The 19,628-nt window shown below is 40.7% G+C and overlaps 1 protein-coding gene across 2 annotated transcripts; it reads left to right on the forward strand.

The window, feature by feature from the left end:
• Positions 1 to 908: 908 nt before the first annotated feature.
• Positions 909 to 16,062, forward strand: LOC105057357 (acyl-coenzyme A oxidase 4, peroxisomal). 2 transcript variants are annotated; one of them, XM_073248929.1, is made up of 12 exons: positions 909 to 928; positions 10,003 to 10,109; positions 11,536 to 11,613; positions 11,688 to 11,811; positions 11,937 to 12,010; positions 12,087 to 12,146; positions 12,296 to 12,405; positions 12,607 to 12,766; positions 13,664 to 13,740; positions 13,806 to 13,977; positions 14,067 to 14,159; positions 15,666 to 16,062. In XM_073248929.1, exons 2-12 carry the CDS (start codon positions 10,077 to 10,079, stop codon positions 15,795 to 15,797), a joined length of 1,113 nt encoding a protein of 370 aa, XP_073105030.1. In that variant the 5' UTR covers positions 909 to 928; positions 10,003 to 10,076; the 3' UTR covers positions 15,798 to 16,062. The 2 variants fall into 2 exon arrangements, with proteins under 2 accessions (XP_073105030.1, XP_073105029.1); XM_073248928.1 differs by lacking the exon at positions 909 to 928 and adding an exon at positions 8,131 to 8,229.
• The last annotated feature ends 3,566 nt before the right edge of the window (positions 16,063 to 19,628 follow it).

Raw genomic sequence — 19,628 nt, forward strand, 5'->3', positions numbered from 1 at the left:
TGAATGGCGTTTTTAAAAACGCCATTCAAAATGGCATTTTTAAAGACGCCATTCCAAATGGCGTTTCTTCTTTTTTTTTTTTTTTTTTTGGGACGATGCCACCGTGGAAATGGGGGGTGACGTGGAAGGGGAAAAAATGTCATTTTGAATGGCGTTTTTCTCTTCTGCATTAGTTTGGTAAATAAGTTTCGTTTTGATATATTTTGGTATTTAAGTTTTTTTTTTATATTATTCTGGAAAAGAGCTCCAGTATTATTGGTATCAGCATTAATAATGGGAATTTCTGTAGGAAGAATTGTTCAAAGTTCTCTGTTCTCCGGTGATATTAATCAAATTGGTATAAATGATGGTAGTTTCTACTCAATCGTCATTAAAATTAATTACATAGAATTTTAATTATTAAAATTTTTTATTAATTAGAATTTATTATGTAACTATAATATATTTATAAATAATAAAATATATATATATATATATATACGTGCGCGCATGCGCGTGTGTGTTGCGTGGGGTTGATAATAATAGCATCCATGTTTAATGGCGGGAGTTTCTTCGTCAAGATTTAATTGATGTAAATTTTTTTTTTTATCAGATAAATACTGATTTTAATGATAAGAATTTTTATTTGATTATTAGTAAAATTAATTACTTATTATGTAATAAAAATTTATTTATTTAAATTTTTATTTATTATAATTTATTTTATTATTATATTATGTTTTAAATATAATTTAAAAAAGAAATCAGAAGCTGTGCATCTGATATTTATTATTACAAAGTGGAAAGTGCCATGTACTAATTGATTTGACAATCTTTGGATAAAGTTGAAGCTTTAAAAAAAAAAAAAAATCGACCAGGTCTAAGTAAAGCCGTGCCCGAGGCCGTTGACACGTAAACTAGATCTCGGCCACCTCGACTCCAAACCAAGGTCAGGAGTACTTTACTTTCATACGAAGCATTCCTCAGTTCATTCCATGATGCTTTAGCCTTCATTTTCGATTTTGCTTGTGATTTTGATCCGATACTGTAAATAATTTAGTCGGCAGGTACAGATCATTTAATAGGGAAGTGGCAGTTACAGTTGGGTCTATGAGAGTTTTGTACTTTAGAACTGTAATAGTACGTTAAATAAGTAATTCGGGGAAGTCTTTGTCTAAGGAGACGGGCTTAATGGGTTTTTGGGGGGAAAAAAACGTGCAAAAGAATCGATTTTTATCGAAGACAAAGTTTCTTCCTGTGGGAAACATCATTGCAATAATAATAATAATAATAATAATAATAAACAGCGGCAACTTGTCGTTGCTCTTCAGGTCAAAGCAAAGCTAACCCTACTTTTGGTTGGGATCATGAGAGGGAGGATGGATGGTCTCCATCCTCTCCTTGGTTCAAAAAGTTCTAAATGATTTGAGGAACCATTTGTATACTTATGTTCTGGTTTATCAAGTGCTAAGATGGATTTCACCAAAACATGGGTAAAGATGATTGATAAGGAAAGGAGAATTCTTGTTGGAACACATAGTGGGATGTGGTGTTACGGTTGCTGGAGCAAGTTAAAGGGGAAGTCCTGTGGTGAAAGTCTGAAGCAGGACTGCAAGTTTCTTATCTGAGGTTTATTAATGAAAGGTTCAAACTGATTATGAAAGGGATTGCATTGGCACTAGGTATCTTTGGTTTCTGAGAACTGCTTGATTTCTTTTGATAAAAGTGAAATAGGTGATTGAGTCATGTCTACCATTTGACATTCAAAGGAATGCTATAGAGTTGGCAGTTGTACTTGTTAGAGAGGGGACAAAAAGGAGAAAATAACAGAAACATCTCTACCTCAAACATATATCTGCATATTTTCAAATTTAGGGAAATTTCCCTCTCATTGTTTATCTAAATTCAATTTAACCTTAGTTAGCTCCCCTCTCACTGCTATATGTTGGGGATATGCTGCAACTGGGACTCAGAGGAAGACTGGTAAACCTTCATGACCTGTGGACGAACTGGAGATCGAAGAGTTATCAAAAATTACACAAGAGAGCTGGAGATATGCTTCTCGCTGCTATATGTTGGGAAATATGGTGCGAGAGGAACGCACGCCTGTTCTTAAATAGGAAAGGTTCTATGGTCTCCACCGTCCAAAATAATTTGGCTTCCTTTCAGTGTTGGAAACATCTCTGTAACAGCAAAAGACAGAAACTGCATCAGAGTCTATGGCAAAGGCTTTATTCTTTGATGTGCCAATCCTCCTGAACCCATCCCTTGCAGTTCAAGGTGTGCACTACGTGGCCAAAGTTTTCAGATCTCTATAGCATCAGAAGGAAGACGGATCCTCTGGTTCTTGCTAATATCTGAACAGGGTTAAGAGTGCTGGTCTGTGAAGACCGTTCTTCTGCTTCTCATTTGTCTGGGAAGGTTACAATGTCTAGACACAGGAAATTACAGGATGCTGATGACCTTGTTTGCACCTCCGGGTCTTTCAGATGTTTTTTTTTGTTGTTTCCTGTTCATCAATGTAGTACCTCTCCTCACTTCTTGTTAGCCTGAATTAGCTCCCATCTCCTATCATAGGGACAACTTTTTATAAATTTATTCTCGAGATACAGACATGTTGGGTGGATGTCTGGTCTAGACACCATCTTCCAAGACCTTTTCAGTACCACGCGATGCAGCAGGAAGAAAGAAGAAATAAAACAAAACAATCACAATACATGGATCAGCCACAAAAGGGCTCGCCTCCACGGGGCATGCAAACTTCACTATGAAAAAGAAATTTTACAAGAGGAGACCTCACCCTCAACCTTTGTACACCCAATTCTCTCTCACTAGAAGTTCCCCTCACAAAAGCTCTCTTTATCTTGGAAGACCCCCTGAACCTCTGAAGTGGCTAGCGTCTGCTGTCCAGGAGCCCTGCTCCTTCTCTCACAGCAGCCTCACGCCTCTCGCTCTTCTTTCGGGTTTCTCCGTACGGTGTTTGCGGCTTCCTCAGCTAAAAATCAGAGCACCGTCCTCTCTCTGTTACCGATCAGCCCTATTTAAAGGGCTTAAATCCTGATTAGAGATGGATTAGGAGTCCCAAATAAAGCCAAATAACTCCTGGACCGTCGGATCAAGATCGAGACGTCTCTGGGCCCTCCGATCCTGCTCCGATTCATGGAATAGTGTCATGGACCGCGAGTAACGCCCACGCGGTCCACAGGTCCAGTTGTGGACCGCCCGGTCCACGGTGGATCGGGGCCCAAGGCCCAGGTAGGGCGCTTGGGCCTGGGCCGCACGCCTGGCTGGGCCGCGCGCCCGGCTGGGCCACCCGCCCGCCTGGGCCGCGGGCCTAGGTCACGCGTCCCGCGAGCCACCGCCGGCCACCGATGGTCCTCCGCTGTCTCGGGTCTCGTGCTGACTTCAAAAGCTCGTATCTCCTCCATCCGAGCTCCGTTTCGGGTGATCTTGATCTCGTTGGACTCCATTTTTCACCACGAATCACGCTGTAAGCTCAATATGGGCTGAATCTCGAGGCATCAAATCCTAACAATCTTCATCTCGACTCGATATTCAGCCTCCTCCAAACTCCGAGAGCTTCTGGATCTCCTCGCCCCCATGCCCTGGGACAATCGCCTGCTGATCATGGATGGGCAAACATGAGAGTCGAGCCAGGCTGCTCGATCCCATCTCTGTTGTATGCTGTGCTCCTCCTGACCTGAGACCTGCTCGAGGCATCGTCCTGCGGCAATAGGAATCTCACCTTGTGACATCGCATCTCATCCTCCCGAGTCTCTTGTCTCGTGCCCGATCCGCTTCTTGGAGCTCTAACTCGCTCTGGACTCCGTCTGACTCCCGAAGCTCCACCTCGCACTGGACTCCCCATCAGGTAATAATGTCCTCTGCTCCCCTTCTTCTCCTCCAGCACAATCCTATCGCCGCGTAGCACCCTCAGGATTCCTCCACCAGCTACCGTCCTGTAGCCTCTCGAATCTAGTCTGCTATGTGAAATAAGATTCCGTCTGAAATCGGGTATGTATCGGACCTCCCCCAATCTCCTCACTGCACCGTCATATATCCTCCAGCTGACCGTCCCAATGCCTCTGATCGCACAGCTCGTTCCATCCGACAGATATACAGTGTCCTCACTGTTCTCCATGGAGTCAAACTGCTCCTCTCTGCAACATACATGATAGGAGCATGCAGAATCTAATATCCACTATTGAAAAAAAGTAGATACCTCATCAGATATCTCCAGGACATCTCCATCTGAATCGCTGTCGGCCGTCGCTACAGCAGCCACCGTCCGATTTTTGAGTAAAGGACAATCTCTGGCTAGATGCCTCAACTCCTCACACCGGTAACACCTGATTTTGCTCAAGTCTCTCCTGGACTTGGACCGCCCTTTTTGCGATCTTCTGTCGCTCCGTCTACCGCCTCCTGTTCCTCTAGAAGCCACCAAAGCTGAGCTACCGCCACCTGAGCTCGAAGCTGGGTTCTCCCTTCTGAGAACCTCATTTTAGAGTATCACTGCGGTGACCTCGTCTATCTTGATGGTGCTCTTCCCTACTAGAAGAGCAGTTCGTACGAAGGGAGAAGCGACGCCAGTAAAACCAGTGCCCTGGTCTTCTCCTCAACATTCTTGCCAACGCTGAGTAGGTTGGTGAGGATCTTCTGGAAGTGGATTAGATGCTCCTGCACGCTCTGTCCCTCAGTTATCCGCAGTTGGTAGAACTGTCTTCAGAAGAAAAGAGTGTTGGTGAGAGACTTCGCCATACACAACTCCTCGAGCTTCGACCACAGCACCATCGAAAAAGTCTCGCTCAGCACATGGATCACCACCTCATCCGTCAGGTACATGCGGATGATACTCACCGCCTGCATCTGTAGCCGTTTTCAATCCTGCACCTCTATGATGGTCGGCTTCTCATCGCACAAGAGAGCATCGATCAATCTCTGTTGGATGAGTACGTCCTTCATCTTTGCCTGCCACAAAGAGAAATTTCTCTTACCATCAAACTTGTTGATCTCCATCTTGATTGTTCTTGTCTTCTCCATCTTCAGTTTTGCTCACCACCGCTGCAATCTGCGCCCTTGTACTGTCTTACTCTGATACCACTTGTTGGATGGATGTCTGGCCTGGACACCACCTTCCAAGACCTTTTCAGTACCACGCGATGCAGCAGGAAGAAAAAAGAAACAAAACAAAACAATCAAAATACATGGATCAGCCACAAAAGGACTTGCCTCCATGGGGTATGCAAACTTCACTATGAAAAAAAAAATTTACAAAAGGAGACCTCACCCTCAACCCTTGTACACCCAATTCTCTCTCACTAGAAGTTTTCCTCACAAAAGCTCTCTCTCTCTTGGAAGATCTCCTGAACCCCTGAAGCGCCTGGCGTCCGCTGTCCAGGAGCCCTGCTCCTTCTCTCACAGCAGCCTCATTTCTCTCGCTCTTCTCTCGAGTTCCTCCGTATGGTGTTTGCGGCTTCCTCAGCTAAAAATCAGAGCACCGTCCTCTCTCTGTTACCAATCAGTCCTATTTAAAGGGCTTAAACCCTGATTAGAGATGGATTATGAGTCTTAAACAAAGCCAAATAACCTCTGGACCGTCGGATCAAGATCGGGACATCTCTGGGCCCTCCGATCGTGCTCCGGTCTATGGAATAGTGCCGTGGACCGTAAGAAACGCGTGGAAAATGCCCATGCGGTCCACAGGTCCAGCCGTGGATCGCCCGGTCCACGGTGGACTGGGGCACAGGGCCCAGGCAGGGCGCTTGGGCCTGGGCCGGCCTGTGCCCGCCTGGGTTGCGGGCCTGGGTCACGCATCCCGCGCGTCGCCGCCGCAGGCCCGCCTGCGGCCGCGCCGCTGCCGCCCGCCGCCGGCCGCCGGCGGTCCTCCGCCGCCTCGGATCTCATGCCGACTTCAAAAGCTCGTATCTCCTCCATCCGAGCTCCGTTTCGGATGATCTTGATCTCATTGGACTCCATTTTTCATCGCGAATCACGCTGTGGGCTCAATGTGGGCTGAATCTCGAGGCGTCAAATTCTAACAAGACAAATGTGAGAAGCTGCTTGATGCCCATGGTTATTGTTACAGTCCGGTCAGCCAAGCTCGTAAGGAAGGACTGTCTCCCGGTATGCGCCTATAGCCCATGTCGGACACAAGATGGCCCCACCCGCCTATGAGGTATTGTCTGCTTTGGGTGTCTCCGTAGGGTCCTCGCACGGTTTTATCCCCGTGTGCCACTTTGCGGGCCAAAAGGTGCCTCACAAGGGGCTGGAGGGTTTCATAAGTCTTATAAGGCGAGGTGGCCTGACTGAACAGTCGATGTGAGACTAAATAGTTTGCTCCCCCTTCGCAACAGTGGATACCCCAATCAAGAGACCGAGCCTGTTAGGGGGAGACCTGTATGGACCACCACTGTTGCAGTTTGGTCAGCCAAGCTCATAAGGAATGACCGGCTCTCAGGATGCGCTCATAGCCTGTGTCGGGCGTAAGGCGGCCCCACCCGTCTGTGAGGTATTATCCACTTTAGGCGTCCCCGTAGGGTCTCTGTACGGCTTTCTCCGTGGGTCGTTTTGCAGACCAAAAGGCGCCTCACAAGGGACTTGAGGGTTTCACAAGCCTTATAAGGCGAGGTGGCCTGATTGAACAGCTGATGTGGGACTAAATAGTCCGCTCCATCTTCACAACAGTGGCTCTCCCAGTCAGGAGATTGAGCCTATTGGGGGAAGACCTGTATGGGCTACTAGTGTTGCGGTCTGGTCAGCCAGACTCATAAGGAAGGACCGGCTCCCGAGATGCGCTCGTAGCCTGTGTTGAGTGTAAAGTGGCCCCACTTGTCTGTGAGGTATTGCTAGCTTTGGACGTTCTCGTAGGATCCCGCACGGCTTTGTCCCTGTGGGCTGCTTTGCGGGCCAAAAGGCACCTCACAAGGGGCTGGAGGGTTTCACAAGATTTATAAGACGAGGTGGCCTGACTGAACAGCCGATGTGGGACTAAATAGTCCGCTCTCCCTCCACAATAGTGGTCCCCCCCAGTCAGGGGATCGAGCCTGTTGGGGAGAGACCTGTATGTGCCATTAGTGTTGCGGTCCGGTCAGCCAGGCTTATAAGAAAGGGCCGGCTCTTGAGATGCGCTCATAGCCCGTATCCAGCATAAGACGGCCCCATCCGTCTGTGAGATATTGTCCGTTTTGGGCGTCCCCATAGGGTCCTTGCACGATTTTATCCTCGTGGGCCGTTTTGGGAGCCAAAAGCACCTCACAAGAGGCTGGAGGGTTTCACAAGCCTTATAAGGCGAGATGGCCTGACTGAACAGTCGATGTGGGACTAAATAGTCCGCTCCCCCTCTGCAACAGTGGCCCCTCAAGTCAGAAGACCGAATCTGTTGGGGAGAGACCTGCATGGGCCACCAAAAATTGTTGCGGAGAGGGAGCGGACTATTTAGTCCCACATCAGCTGTTCAATCAGGCCACCTCGCCTTATAAGGCTTGTGAAACCCTCCCGCCCCTTGTGAGGCGCCTTTTGGCCCACAAAGCGGCCTATGGGGACAAAGCCGTGTGGGGACCTTACGGGGATGCCCAAAAAGGACAATACCTCATAGGCGGGTGGAGCCGTCTTACATCCGATATGGGCTATAGGCGCGTCTCGGGAGCCAGTCCTTTCTTATGAGCCTGGTTGACTGGACCGCAACACTGATAACCCATGCAGGTCTCCCCGCAACAGGCTCGGTCCCCTGATTGGGAGGGCCACAGGCAGGTGGGGCCGCCTTATGTCCAACACGGGCTATGGACGCATCCCGAGAGCCAGTCCTTCCTTATGAACCTGGCTGACCGGATCGCAATAGTTATCGTGTGTGCAAACATCAAGTGATTCCTGTGCGTGGTCATGAACATGACCTCTTCAATCATTTGATAGAAAATGTTATACATCATGCATGCTACATTGTGTTAGATTTTAGAACATCATAGCTAGCTGCTATGTGATTGCTTTATTTGCTATCACTATGTTTCTTTTTGTGGAAAGGTCAAATCCATGATGCTCAGTTTGGCAGTAGAATTATGATATTTTTGCATGATATAAATATTTGAATGATCAAGCTACTGATCCATGTATGATCGGTCACATAAAGAGTTTTTTCAACTCAAACATCAGGTAATTGTTCCAAGGAAGTTACAAGTTCACGTATTGGATTGCCAGCACTAGACATATCTGCTGCATTTCCTCAGGCAACACCTGCATCAATTTTTCCTCCGTCAGGTCAGATTTGTAATTATCAATAGCTTACACTAATTACTGAAAATTAAGATCTGCTACATCATCAACACAAAATAATTGATGCATGGGCTTTGGCATGACTCTCATTCTGCTATTCAATATTTCTTTGTGAATCCTACATGCAAGTTAAGTCCTATATCTTAAGATGCTCACATGAAATTCAAAAGGCATTTCATGGCGAAGGTCAAAAGTTGAATCTTTTTTGTGAATATCTTTACCCAATGAAATGGTAGGCGTAGGGGCCTTTTCTTTCTTTTTTTTTTTTTTTTTGTGTGTGTGTGTGTGTACCTATAATATTCTCTGCTGCTTCTTGCAATGTTTCAGACTATTGATGAAGATTCCATGAGATTTAATAATGCATCAACGGATTATTGACAATTGCATGTTGGGGTCCATTGCATTATTTAGCTGATCCATTAAAAAGGGGCTCTCTGTATTCTGTTATATATTTGTACAAACTCTTATCTGTATGTAAAATGCAATTTGAGCCTTCAACTCATTTGAGAGGGATGGAGGGGGAATTGAAAGAGGCTGCATAACCTGCACCACCAAGATTCCCAAATTACTTGAGATCACCTTCAGAAAAGAACTAGTTATCCTATGTATGCATACTGTTGGAGATCCCAAATTAAATACCATACTATGACCTGTCCTAAACATCCGATTTTGGTTGGAATAAACTCCTATTAAATTGGACCAACTGTTTGTTGTGATTGGATCTGAAACAGATTAAATTTATTAAAAAAATTGCCCATCACCCTGCTTAAATGGACTTTCATCCAATAAGTTCAGATAGGCACCAAAAAGCAGTATCTGTTTTGGTCTCATATTCAGTTCAGAATATATATATATATATATATATATATATATATTGGCCTATGTCTCCTTTTGGACAAAACCTGTGACCATGAATCATAATTGTCTACCTTCAATCAGTGACTTATTTTTCATGAAAGTTGATGTGGTTCGACCAAATCACAACCCACATTGCTGCTGTCTCTCGTTCTGTTACAGCTGTAATCCAAGTGAGACTTACATAATATGGGAGTTGGGAAAAATCAAAATCTTGCAATATTTTACCCCTTGGATTACATATGGCGACATACTAACCATGCTGATATAGTAATACCAACCTCCAATTTTTGCAGTAGAATGTGATAGCAGACATTATCCTCCTTATGAGAGACTAATTTCAATAATCAGCATATAGAATTTTCCCTCGCATAAATAGTCTGCTAGGTTTCATGATGGAGATCATTCTTTCCCAGAGTTGCCGGCCTAAAATCAGGCATTAGTTCATAGATGGTTGATGTCAAGAGGTAATAGCATGAGGTCGTCAAATTCAATACTCATTTAACAACCCATAAACTGAACTCATATATATGAGATAAGGACTGCTAAGTTAGGATTCTTATTATGCATTTTCCTGTTTTCCTTTGTAATATTTTCCTGTTTGCCTTATATTGGGGAATGATATAAGAATCGAAGGTCAACAAAATAAAATAAGTACTATACTAAAATACATTGATCTCAATGATTTTACAATAATTTATAGACCTATGTGACTTTTGATGCCATGCAAGATGTTTTGGATGACTTTACACTATACTAGATCACATGGGACAGCCACTATTCTGTACCTTATTTATCACTTATAAACTTCTCAATTGTAAATATATTTTCATCAACATTTAGTGCGCCACTTTCTTATTTAACTTCATGCTAACATATTGAGTTTTCATTCTGTTATTGCAGGATCAGATTATTACCAATTTGATGATTTGTTGAGTCCTAAAGAAAAGGCTTTGCGAAGAAAAGTCCGAGAGGTCATGGAAAAAGAAGTAGCTCCCATAATGGCACAAGTAGTTCTCTTCTTTTCACGCATTTTTCTCAATACCAAATGCTTTTTTCCTAGGACACCATTTATCTTAACTTATATGCTGGAGATATTTCAATTTCTAATGTTTTCTTCCTTCATCAAGGCTATTGTTTTCACACTATCTACATACGTGCATATGCACATGGATTTGAATGTCATCCATACAAACCTGCTTTTCTGAATCCTTATGTAGTACCTCATGGCAGTATTATTATTATTATTACTATTTTTGTTTCTGTAAAATAATATGCTCAAATCATGTGCATTATTTGAAATATAATTATAGCATGGTTCAATGTTTTTGAAACTTCTTTGTTTGGCCTATGAACTTTTAAGAACAGTTAAAAAGTGATTCTATCAGGTTATTTCATTCCATAAATAACTGAAGCCACCTAATTGAAGGAATTTCCATTATCCCAAGTATCATAGCCATTCCCATGGAAAATCTGCAAAAAAAGGATTAAAAAAAAAAAAATCCAGCACTCTAAACTACCTGAAGCTGTTAGCACGTCAACTTTTGACTGTCATTTCAATAACCTTGCTGCTTCAAACATCAAACAGGAAAAAGATTGCGATATACTGTTTTGCAAGATCACTGAATTCAGCTTGTGGATATGTAGTGATGCATCAACAATCATATTTTGCTGATATTGATTGCTTTTTTTCCTTCCTCATCCAACTAAGGCAGTCAACAGGTTGTGAACATAATTTTCTTATAAACATTCATTTAGTCCACGAGTTAGAAAATTATAATGATATCTTCTAGAAGAGCTTAAAAGATCAGTAGGAGACCAAGAATGACACTGATGACTGCGATGAAAAGATGCTGCCAAGTTTAGTTGAGAAAAGATGCTGCCAAGTTTAGTTGAGAATTCTTGAATTGGGTGCAGCTGGTTGGGAGTTTAATTCTTTCGACATATATTATTTTGCTCAGTTTAGTTTTATCTTGTAAAGGAGAAGGGTGTTTCACTCTGTTAAGTTATATCATGAGGGTTTTATAGTTTATATGTGAAGCTTATGTAATACTTCTCTCTCTTTTTTTTTTCAGCTATGCACAATAAACACAAACATAAGTTATGTAGTCTAGGCATGCTTCTTCCTACACCTAAAATTTGCCTGCCTTTTCACTTCATTAGAACTTTGCTTAAATTAGTTTTTTGAATGGAGCTCTTGATGTATTATGCATATTAAAGTAACCATAGTTGCCACTTTGACACCTTTCTGCAAGCTTCAGTTTCAGGTAATGCAGACTAGATCAAACTGTGAGTGCTAGTTTGCTTTTGTTGTTTGCTATATTAGTATTTCTTGCTTATTTGTTTATCTCAATATCTAAGCTCTTCAATGTAATACACCTGTATCTGGAGTTGGTGCTTCCATATTTGTGATTGGTGCAAACATTGTTACTTCAGTACTGGGAGAAGGCAGAGTTTCCTTTTCATGTAATTCCTAAGCTTGCTACCTTGAGTGTTGCTGGAGGAACTATAAAGGTACTGTTCCATGTTCATCCTAGACCAAGGTTTAAAACTGTGCAAAGAGGCATTTTAGACATTGTTCTCAACAGGGCTATGGATGCCCGGGGCTCTCTATTACTGGAAGTGCTCTTGCAATGGCAGAAATTGCCAGAGTAGATGCAAGCTGTTCAACCTTTATTTTGGCGCATTCTTCCTTGGCCATGCTTACAATTGGTAAAAATCCCAGTTGATATGTCCAGATTTTATGGCCATTTGTTAATTTCATGAGAATGCTGAGGAACAGATTTTTGAAAACTAAGTTTTGCCTTTGATATCTTGTTCCTTCCTGTCAAGAATAGCACTGTGTGGGTCAGAGGCACAAAAGCAGAAATACTTACCATCATTAGCTCAGTTGCATACTGTTGCTTGCTGGGTAAGTGTAAAATGCATATTTGATATGTTCAGTGAGAATCATTATGGTTTTTCATTAATCAAGTTATATATCACAGGCTTTGACTGAGCCAGACTATGGAAGTGATGCAAGCTCTCTGAAAACCATTGCAACAAAGGTTCGATACTTAAGTATTATATTGACTAGTTATACCATCTTATACCACATTCGATCATTTACTCAATACTTGCAAATTGCGTTCATTCCTTACGTGTTCAGTTTCAATTGCTTAGTATTTATGGTATGTCAATTATTGTGGTGGAACAGGTTGCAGGAGGTTGGATAATAGATGGCCCAAAGCGTTGGATAGCAAACAGTACTTTCGCTGATGTTTTCCTTGTTTTCGCTAGAAACATAAGCACAAACCAGATAAATGGGTAAATTTTGTACCATACTTTCTCTATATTTTTAAGTGCATATGAGTGCATTTGCAGTGAAAAAAAGGAGCTTTTGAATTAGTGTTTATGCAAAAAATTTTGGAGTGCAAACTCATTATCCTGGTATTGAGGAACTGAAACACTTTAAGATGCCAGATTTGTTTTAGTGAAATGTTTACAGCTTTTTTTTATTGCTTCCAGGTTCATTGTGAAGAAAGATGCTCCTGGATTGAGGGCCACAAAAATTGAAAATAAAATTGGTCTGAGGATTGTTCAGAATGGTGACATTCTCTTTAAGAAAGTTTTTGTTCCTGATGAAGACAGGTTGCCAGGTGTTAATTCTTTCCAGGATACAGCCAAGGTATTCTGGCACATGATTTATCTTTTGGCTTGTTTTGGTTGATCAATAAATGGTATGAAGAAAGACTGAATATCTTAACACCCCTCAGAAAATATGGACCTAAATCGAGTGGAATGGAGGAAAAGGATTCATGTAGCCATCCCTGACTAGTTAGGAGATGAGGAATGGTTAGGTATTATGATTTAATTTATATCTGAACTGAAAAGAAATTCTTGTTCTTCATATACTCATTAAAAAAAAACCTATTTGCTTCTCCTGCATTACTCATTATTTTTTATACATATAACTGAGGCCTTATTCAGAGCTTTTAGGTGATAGGCAATAAGCTTTGATCCCTGAGTCGATTGAAGCAGCAGATTTGCCTTTTGTAACAAATCTGGGTGGAGTTGAGTTCTTTGCCGGCTCTTTTCCCATCTCATGGAGTGAGATTTGGTAGTCATAGGGCATGCTTTAAGACAAATCGGATTCTGCGATCAACACTAAATGAAATATGAATGAGTTTTGCATGATGACTGATCAGAATCTGCTCTGACATACCAACATTCTTGTTTTCACTTTTTATCAAAATGATCTAAAGATTTGCATTCTAGGAAGGTGAACTTCATATGAATCATATCTAGAAAAAAGAGGCACGAGCTATGGAATATATGTCATGGAAAATCAAGAATTTAATAGGTGACGTATTTTATGATTTGAGCTGGTCAACATCAATGTTGTTTGTGCTGAAATTGCTTATCCCCACCTTGTCCTTACATAAAATTTTCTCTTGCTCTCCATGTATGTCACCTTTGTGCTCCTTTTTATATGCTATTTTGACCCAGAAATAGCAATTTTGCTTCCAGTATCCATACATAATTTTCACTACGTGGAGTGCTTATTTCTGCTTGCTTGAAGCAGGTCCTTTCTGTTTCACGTGTTATCGTTGCATGGCAACCTATTGGCATATCAATGGGCGTATTTGATATGTGCCACAGGTATAACAAATTCAATTCATATCTGCATATCTTGTATGCATGTTCTAAGAGATCAGATGACATAGGTACCTGAAAGAGAGGAAGCAATTTGGAGCTCCATTGGCGGCATTTCAGATTAACCAAGAGAAGCTTGTACGCATGCTGGGTAATATTCAAGCGATGCTTCTTGTTGGCTGGCGCTTATGCAAATTGTACGAATCGGGAAAGATGACTCCAGGTCATGCTAGCTTGGGAAAGGTTGTGTATGATCTAGGGACTTCTTTTTGCTTGTCATTTTTGTTAATAGAACCAATTTTCCATAGCAATCATGCACTTTTGTTCTTCAGGCATGGAATTCCTTGAAGGCAAGGGAGACTGTATCTCTTGGTCGAGAATTACTTGGTGGCAATGGAATCTTGGCTGATTTTCTAGTGGCAAAGGTACATCAGATTCTTGTCTATAGTTTTCTTCCCACCTTCCGATTCTGAATCTTATGTCATTATTGGTTCACACCAATTGATATAGCTTGTACTTTTTGTTCAGGGAAATTTAGTGCATGAAATGACTTGAGTTGAAGGAGAAATCAGGGAAAATTTTGAAAGAATATGTACAGCTTTCTGAAATCATGAAACCTTTTTAAAGTTATATAAACTGATCCATAATGCCTTTTTATCCCGTTATTCCCTTGTTCTAGGATAACATAATTTTTGGGAAACAAAAATATTCTAAATTAGATATAGTTATCTATATATTTTATTTCTTTTGAGGGATGTAATTTTTGATTGCAAAAATTTCATAACCAGTAAGTCTTGTCCCATTTACATAAATATCTTAATGATTTTTGCTCTCCATTTGCTCCTATGGAGTATTGGCATTCCATTTTAAAGATATGGTCTGGAATTATGTTTAGATACCTTCTTTTGTTTTCTGTTTAGTTCTTTAGGGGCAGTGCTCAATAAAATATGATGCTTTCATTTTTCTTTTACAAAAACAACTTAAAGGAACATAGTGTAGAAATTATACAGGGTGAATTTATTATGCTACATATCATTCTCCTTTGAAGGGATGATTCTTTATAAATCCATACCATGTGTCACTCATTATCAGATGATATGGACAGAGATAGGAATGGAGTTTTGTGACAAATGGACCAGTTGTATTGGCAGAATACAAGTCTAATTTAGATCGAGTGCATCATGTTCTAGTTAGTTTTTATTTGTATGAACTATGAAGTCCTGGCTTTCTCATCAACTCATAGAATCTTGCTATGCATGGTTTTTTATTGTCCTTTTGGTTGATTACACCTTCAGCAAAGCAGTTGAGAATAAATTCATGGGCAGGAATTTCACATGTGGAGGCTTTTCAAATCTATACATGGACTGCTCTTATAATTTTAGTTGGTTCCTAGCCATCTATCCAACAACATGTGGGCAACTCCTTTTGTTGCCACAACAATCTGGATCTTTCTTCCTTCAATGTCTATTGGAAGATAAAATTTCAGGGCTCGAATCCAAATTATGGATTTGATTCAGGTCTGTGAAGTCTGGTAAACATCTGCTTGCAGAGTTCCATGGATCTCCATGTGGTACCAAGCAATTTGATTTCTCAAATTCATTAGCAATAAGATTATGTCATTTCATCCGTAGAGCTCTATTTTTGCACCACTCTTGCTGTTAGCGTGATGTACGGATACGTCTGTGTCTGTGCTGCATTTTAGTCTTAATTTCAGGTTGGTGGTGAATTGAGCAAAATTAACAAGCCATGTAGTCTTTTATATGGAATCTTAAGTGCCTCAAGGAGAAAGTGATTCGTGAAAGTTTGTGTTCAACATTCGCTGTCTACAAATTGTTCTTTCATCGACACAGTTTCATTAACAACGATACAGCTTAGGTGCATGACATCTGAAGTCTGAACGTCATCTGACTCCCAGAATCTTGTCATTTCAGGCATTCTGTGATGCAGAGCCCGTTTTCTCATATGAAGGCACCTATGATATCAACTGTTTGGTGACAGGTAGAGAAATCACAGGGATTGCAAGCTTCAAACCTGCCGTGCTGGGAAAGGCAAGTCGCCTTTAATTTCAGTGGTATGAGCGCATACAAACCTTAATTTCAGTTAAATCCTGCGATCAGAGCATACTGGATATAATACAGGGTATGGTCTGTCGGACTGATGATGGTTTACTGAAGGTTTGAGGTGCAACTGGGTTCAACAACAACAGGATAATGTTGCCTGAATAGGCCAAAATCTATGTCATGTTTGAAGTTACAATGGATTATTCTGATATGTAAGACTGCTTATTTTAGACATATGCATCGAAAAAAGAACTTCGTATAACGTCCACGTACTGGTTTAATTAGAAGAATTTCTGCTCATTATTTCACTGAATCTTAAAAAAACATGGAATGCAAATTTGAGGTTGGATATATTGAAACAAATTTACACCATGTGTTAATAGTGGTGATTCTCCACAGGACAGCTCGCAAACTACCATTCTGCTAGGGACAGGGCTCCCCTACTGCATAATTATTTGGCCATGAAATGTAAATAAAGATCAAAATGGAGAGGATGGAATTGTTATCAGGACTTTTATACGGTGGACGAGTCACGGACGTGGATGTTATGGAATACCGAACAACATAAATATCCAGAATATCTGGATATGGCTAAATTTAGGTATGGAATCAAAGAACGTTGGCTATCTGTTTTAGCCCAAAGGAAGTTGAGCAATTAAAGTGTATAAATATTAACAAGTGTTGCTGTTTGCTCATCCTGTTATCCTCTGTTCACTTCAGATTTCAGCAGGAACTTAAATGCAAGTATTTAATTTTCCTTTTTGATCTTCTGGCATTTTAAATGATGGCTGGACTCTCTTTTTTGATCTTTTGTAGCTTGGATCTTCTTGCACTTTTTCTTTCCATACACATTCTGTAATTATTCTGTTCAATAAAAAGAGGGTGGCAGCTCACCTGCTTCTCTTTTCATCAAAAAAAAAAAAAAAAAAAAAAAAAAAAATCACTATTCTAACATCTCCCCATTTTTCTTTCACGTTTACCCCGCTCCGGACATTTCATTGATATCATTAAGTGTAACTTAACCATCAAAAAATTCAAAAGGTGATCAAACAAAATGCTATACAATTGACTATAATTCCTTATTTTACCGTACATAGACCAAATATTATTAAAATTAAAGCGTCCACTTCCTCTTTATTTCGTTTCACCAGCTCCTGGAACGCCCGCATGGAAGACCTCTTCCTCCATCCTTGCATCAGGCGGCAACCAGGGGCTCTGAGTTTATGGCTGCTCAAATGGACTTCCTACCTCCACCCCGCCCCACCCTGTGCTTGGGGTCGTGCTCTGGGTTCGCCCGTGGGTCGCTGTAGTCGTCGCCGCGAACTCTGAGAGACCGTCCCTCCCCTTCCGCTGTTCGCACCCCTTCCCCTGCGCAGCATTTTAACCAGAATCAAACACGTACGTCAAACACTTCCTGCGTCAAAATTAATTATGCTGCCCAGAAGATCCCACATTTGTTCTTGATGTGTGTGCCTGTCATCCATAACGCTGTCCTGACGATAAGACTCGATCGCCTACCACCATTCTCATGTGGCTAGCGTATGGCATAAAATCTTGATATGGTGTGGTTAATTCAGAAAAGAAGAAAAACCTGCTACCATCTTTATTGGAGGAACTCTTTACATAGTAATGTTTGGTAGTCAAAATGATATTTTTAAAATAAAAATATTAATATTTTAAAATATTTATTCATCATCTATATTTTAATTTTATATTTGATTGAAAATCCATGAGATTCATCAGAAATAAGATGATGTTATTCTCTAACGTAGAATAAAGTAAAATTTTTTGTAATGATGCAGATAGAATAAGCTATTTCATGATCCAATATGAAATAGTTTAAATCAGATAGTAGACAATAAGGTACAATTAACATATCTTTGATTGAAATTGCTAAATTTGTGAGTCCCATCATTATTTTATAGTATGTTTAAAAAATAAAATAAAATAAATTTTTATTTTATTTTATTTTTAATAATCAAACACTATCTAAAATAGTATGACCAACTATGATCTTGACGAGCAGGCTTCAGATCACGCCAGAGCAGCAAGGGATAGAAAAAAAAAAAAAAAAAAGAAGATGCCACTTACTTACCTGAAATCGGAATGGCGTTGCCTGCTAAAACAGCGAAGGCAAAGAAGAAGAAGAAGAAGAACCACAAAGTACGAAGGAAACAACGTAGCCCTGAATCCATCTTCCCACTTCGATGTCCACGATAGAAAGGAAGAGGTGGTGCACAATTTATAAAGGTACGGTAATGGGAACCACGTCGAAGCCACACGTCAATAGCGCATTAGAGGAAAAAGTTCACGGCATGGTACGTCCCCTTTTCCATCGGGCACGTACGTGCACCAAGGTCATCCATTTGGAGCCACTAATCGGTGGTCCACTGTACATCTCGTTTCGTCATTGACAGGATATCTTATCCAAAGATTTTAGTCGCAATCATAATATTCGAATTCGAGATCTCTACGTCCGGTGTGGCTGAGAACTGGAGCATTGCGTCCACTTTCTTCTAAACTCCTTGTTGCGTCCTGTTGTTTCTGGTCCAACGTATAATTAAAAAGTGATGCTTGAAAAATATCTGTGGATGACATGGGCTGCTCTCCACTTTGGAAGCTGGGGCTGTTACGAATCCATTTATGCCATTTATTGTAGTCATGCACGATCACTAACTAAAGTGGATTCTGATAGTTGTAAACCCATGCTACCCACCCATACTAGCGTGCTAATATTTTTAAGGCACTCGATATCATTGTCTAAAATATTATGTAATAAATTGATGAAACTTATCATGTTGTTTCTCAATCCAAAAGAAATTGCCTTGGAGACAACAAATTCATGCATGACCTCTGATATGGATTTTAAAATCTCCCTGACACGTTGCAATTCTAAACCTCCTCTCTGTGTTTATGGAATACTAGATCCTGGCAACATGCCACAAATATATGAGAACGATTTAGGATATTGAGCATAGAAGTTGAATGTTGCATGTCTTTTCTCTTCCCTCGGGTTGATAGCACTTCTCGAAAGGTCCTCAAATGTCCAATCTACATTTGAGGGAGTTCTCCTTATGTTATTAGTATTGATATTAAAAGTTAAAAAATAAAAATCAACCATAAGATCCTATAAGGCTAAGCATTGAATCTTTGTGTGAAGATTTTTTTTCCCCAATTATGTGTGGCTACAAACCAAAGATGTGTTCAATCCAAAGATATGCAAAAAATAATTATTGCACATTACAAAAGAACCAAAAAATATTAAAAGGTTCACTTCAGACTTTGCAGATATTGTTTTCCCTATCATTCTCAACTACAAGCGTATAGTTGCTTCAGACATATTTCTCCTTCACTAGTTTAAATGAAATTTATACACTGCAAGGCACAGGTAAAAAACTTAAATTTATATCTAGGATAGTTTGAATAATATATCCGAAGATATTCCATATTGTGATTACAAACCATTCCACCTACCATCATCAATATATGACTTCTAATAATTTATTATTTATCAAAAAAAATTATGAATAATTTTCTGTCGATGGTATTTATACGATGACCAGACAACCATTGTTGAGCCCCAGCACATCTCATCATTCCATTTGCTCTAAGGAATGGGTTTAACTTCAAATCGGTTTATTTCACCATTCAGCTTCCATAGTTTTTCTCCCTTTTTTTTTAAACATAATGATCGCTTCAAGCATCATAGCTAAAATCCAAATATTGAATTTAATTTGATTTTTATGAGATATCAGATTAATAGAACCTTAGCTACGTTTCAACACATGACTCACTTTCGATGCATCGACGTAAATTGTCCCTCGGTTGGTGGGC

This window comes from Elaeis guineensis, chromosome 14, assembly GCF_000442705.2.
Source record: "Elaeis guineensis isolate ETL-2024a chromosome 14, EG11, whole genome shotgun sequence".
In the NCBI taxonomy this organism is placed as follows: domain Eukaryota; kingdom Viridiplantae; phylum Streptophyta; class Magnoliopsida; order Arecales; family Arecaceae; genus Elaeis; species Elaeis guineensis.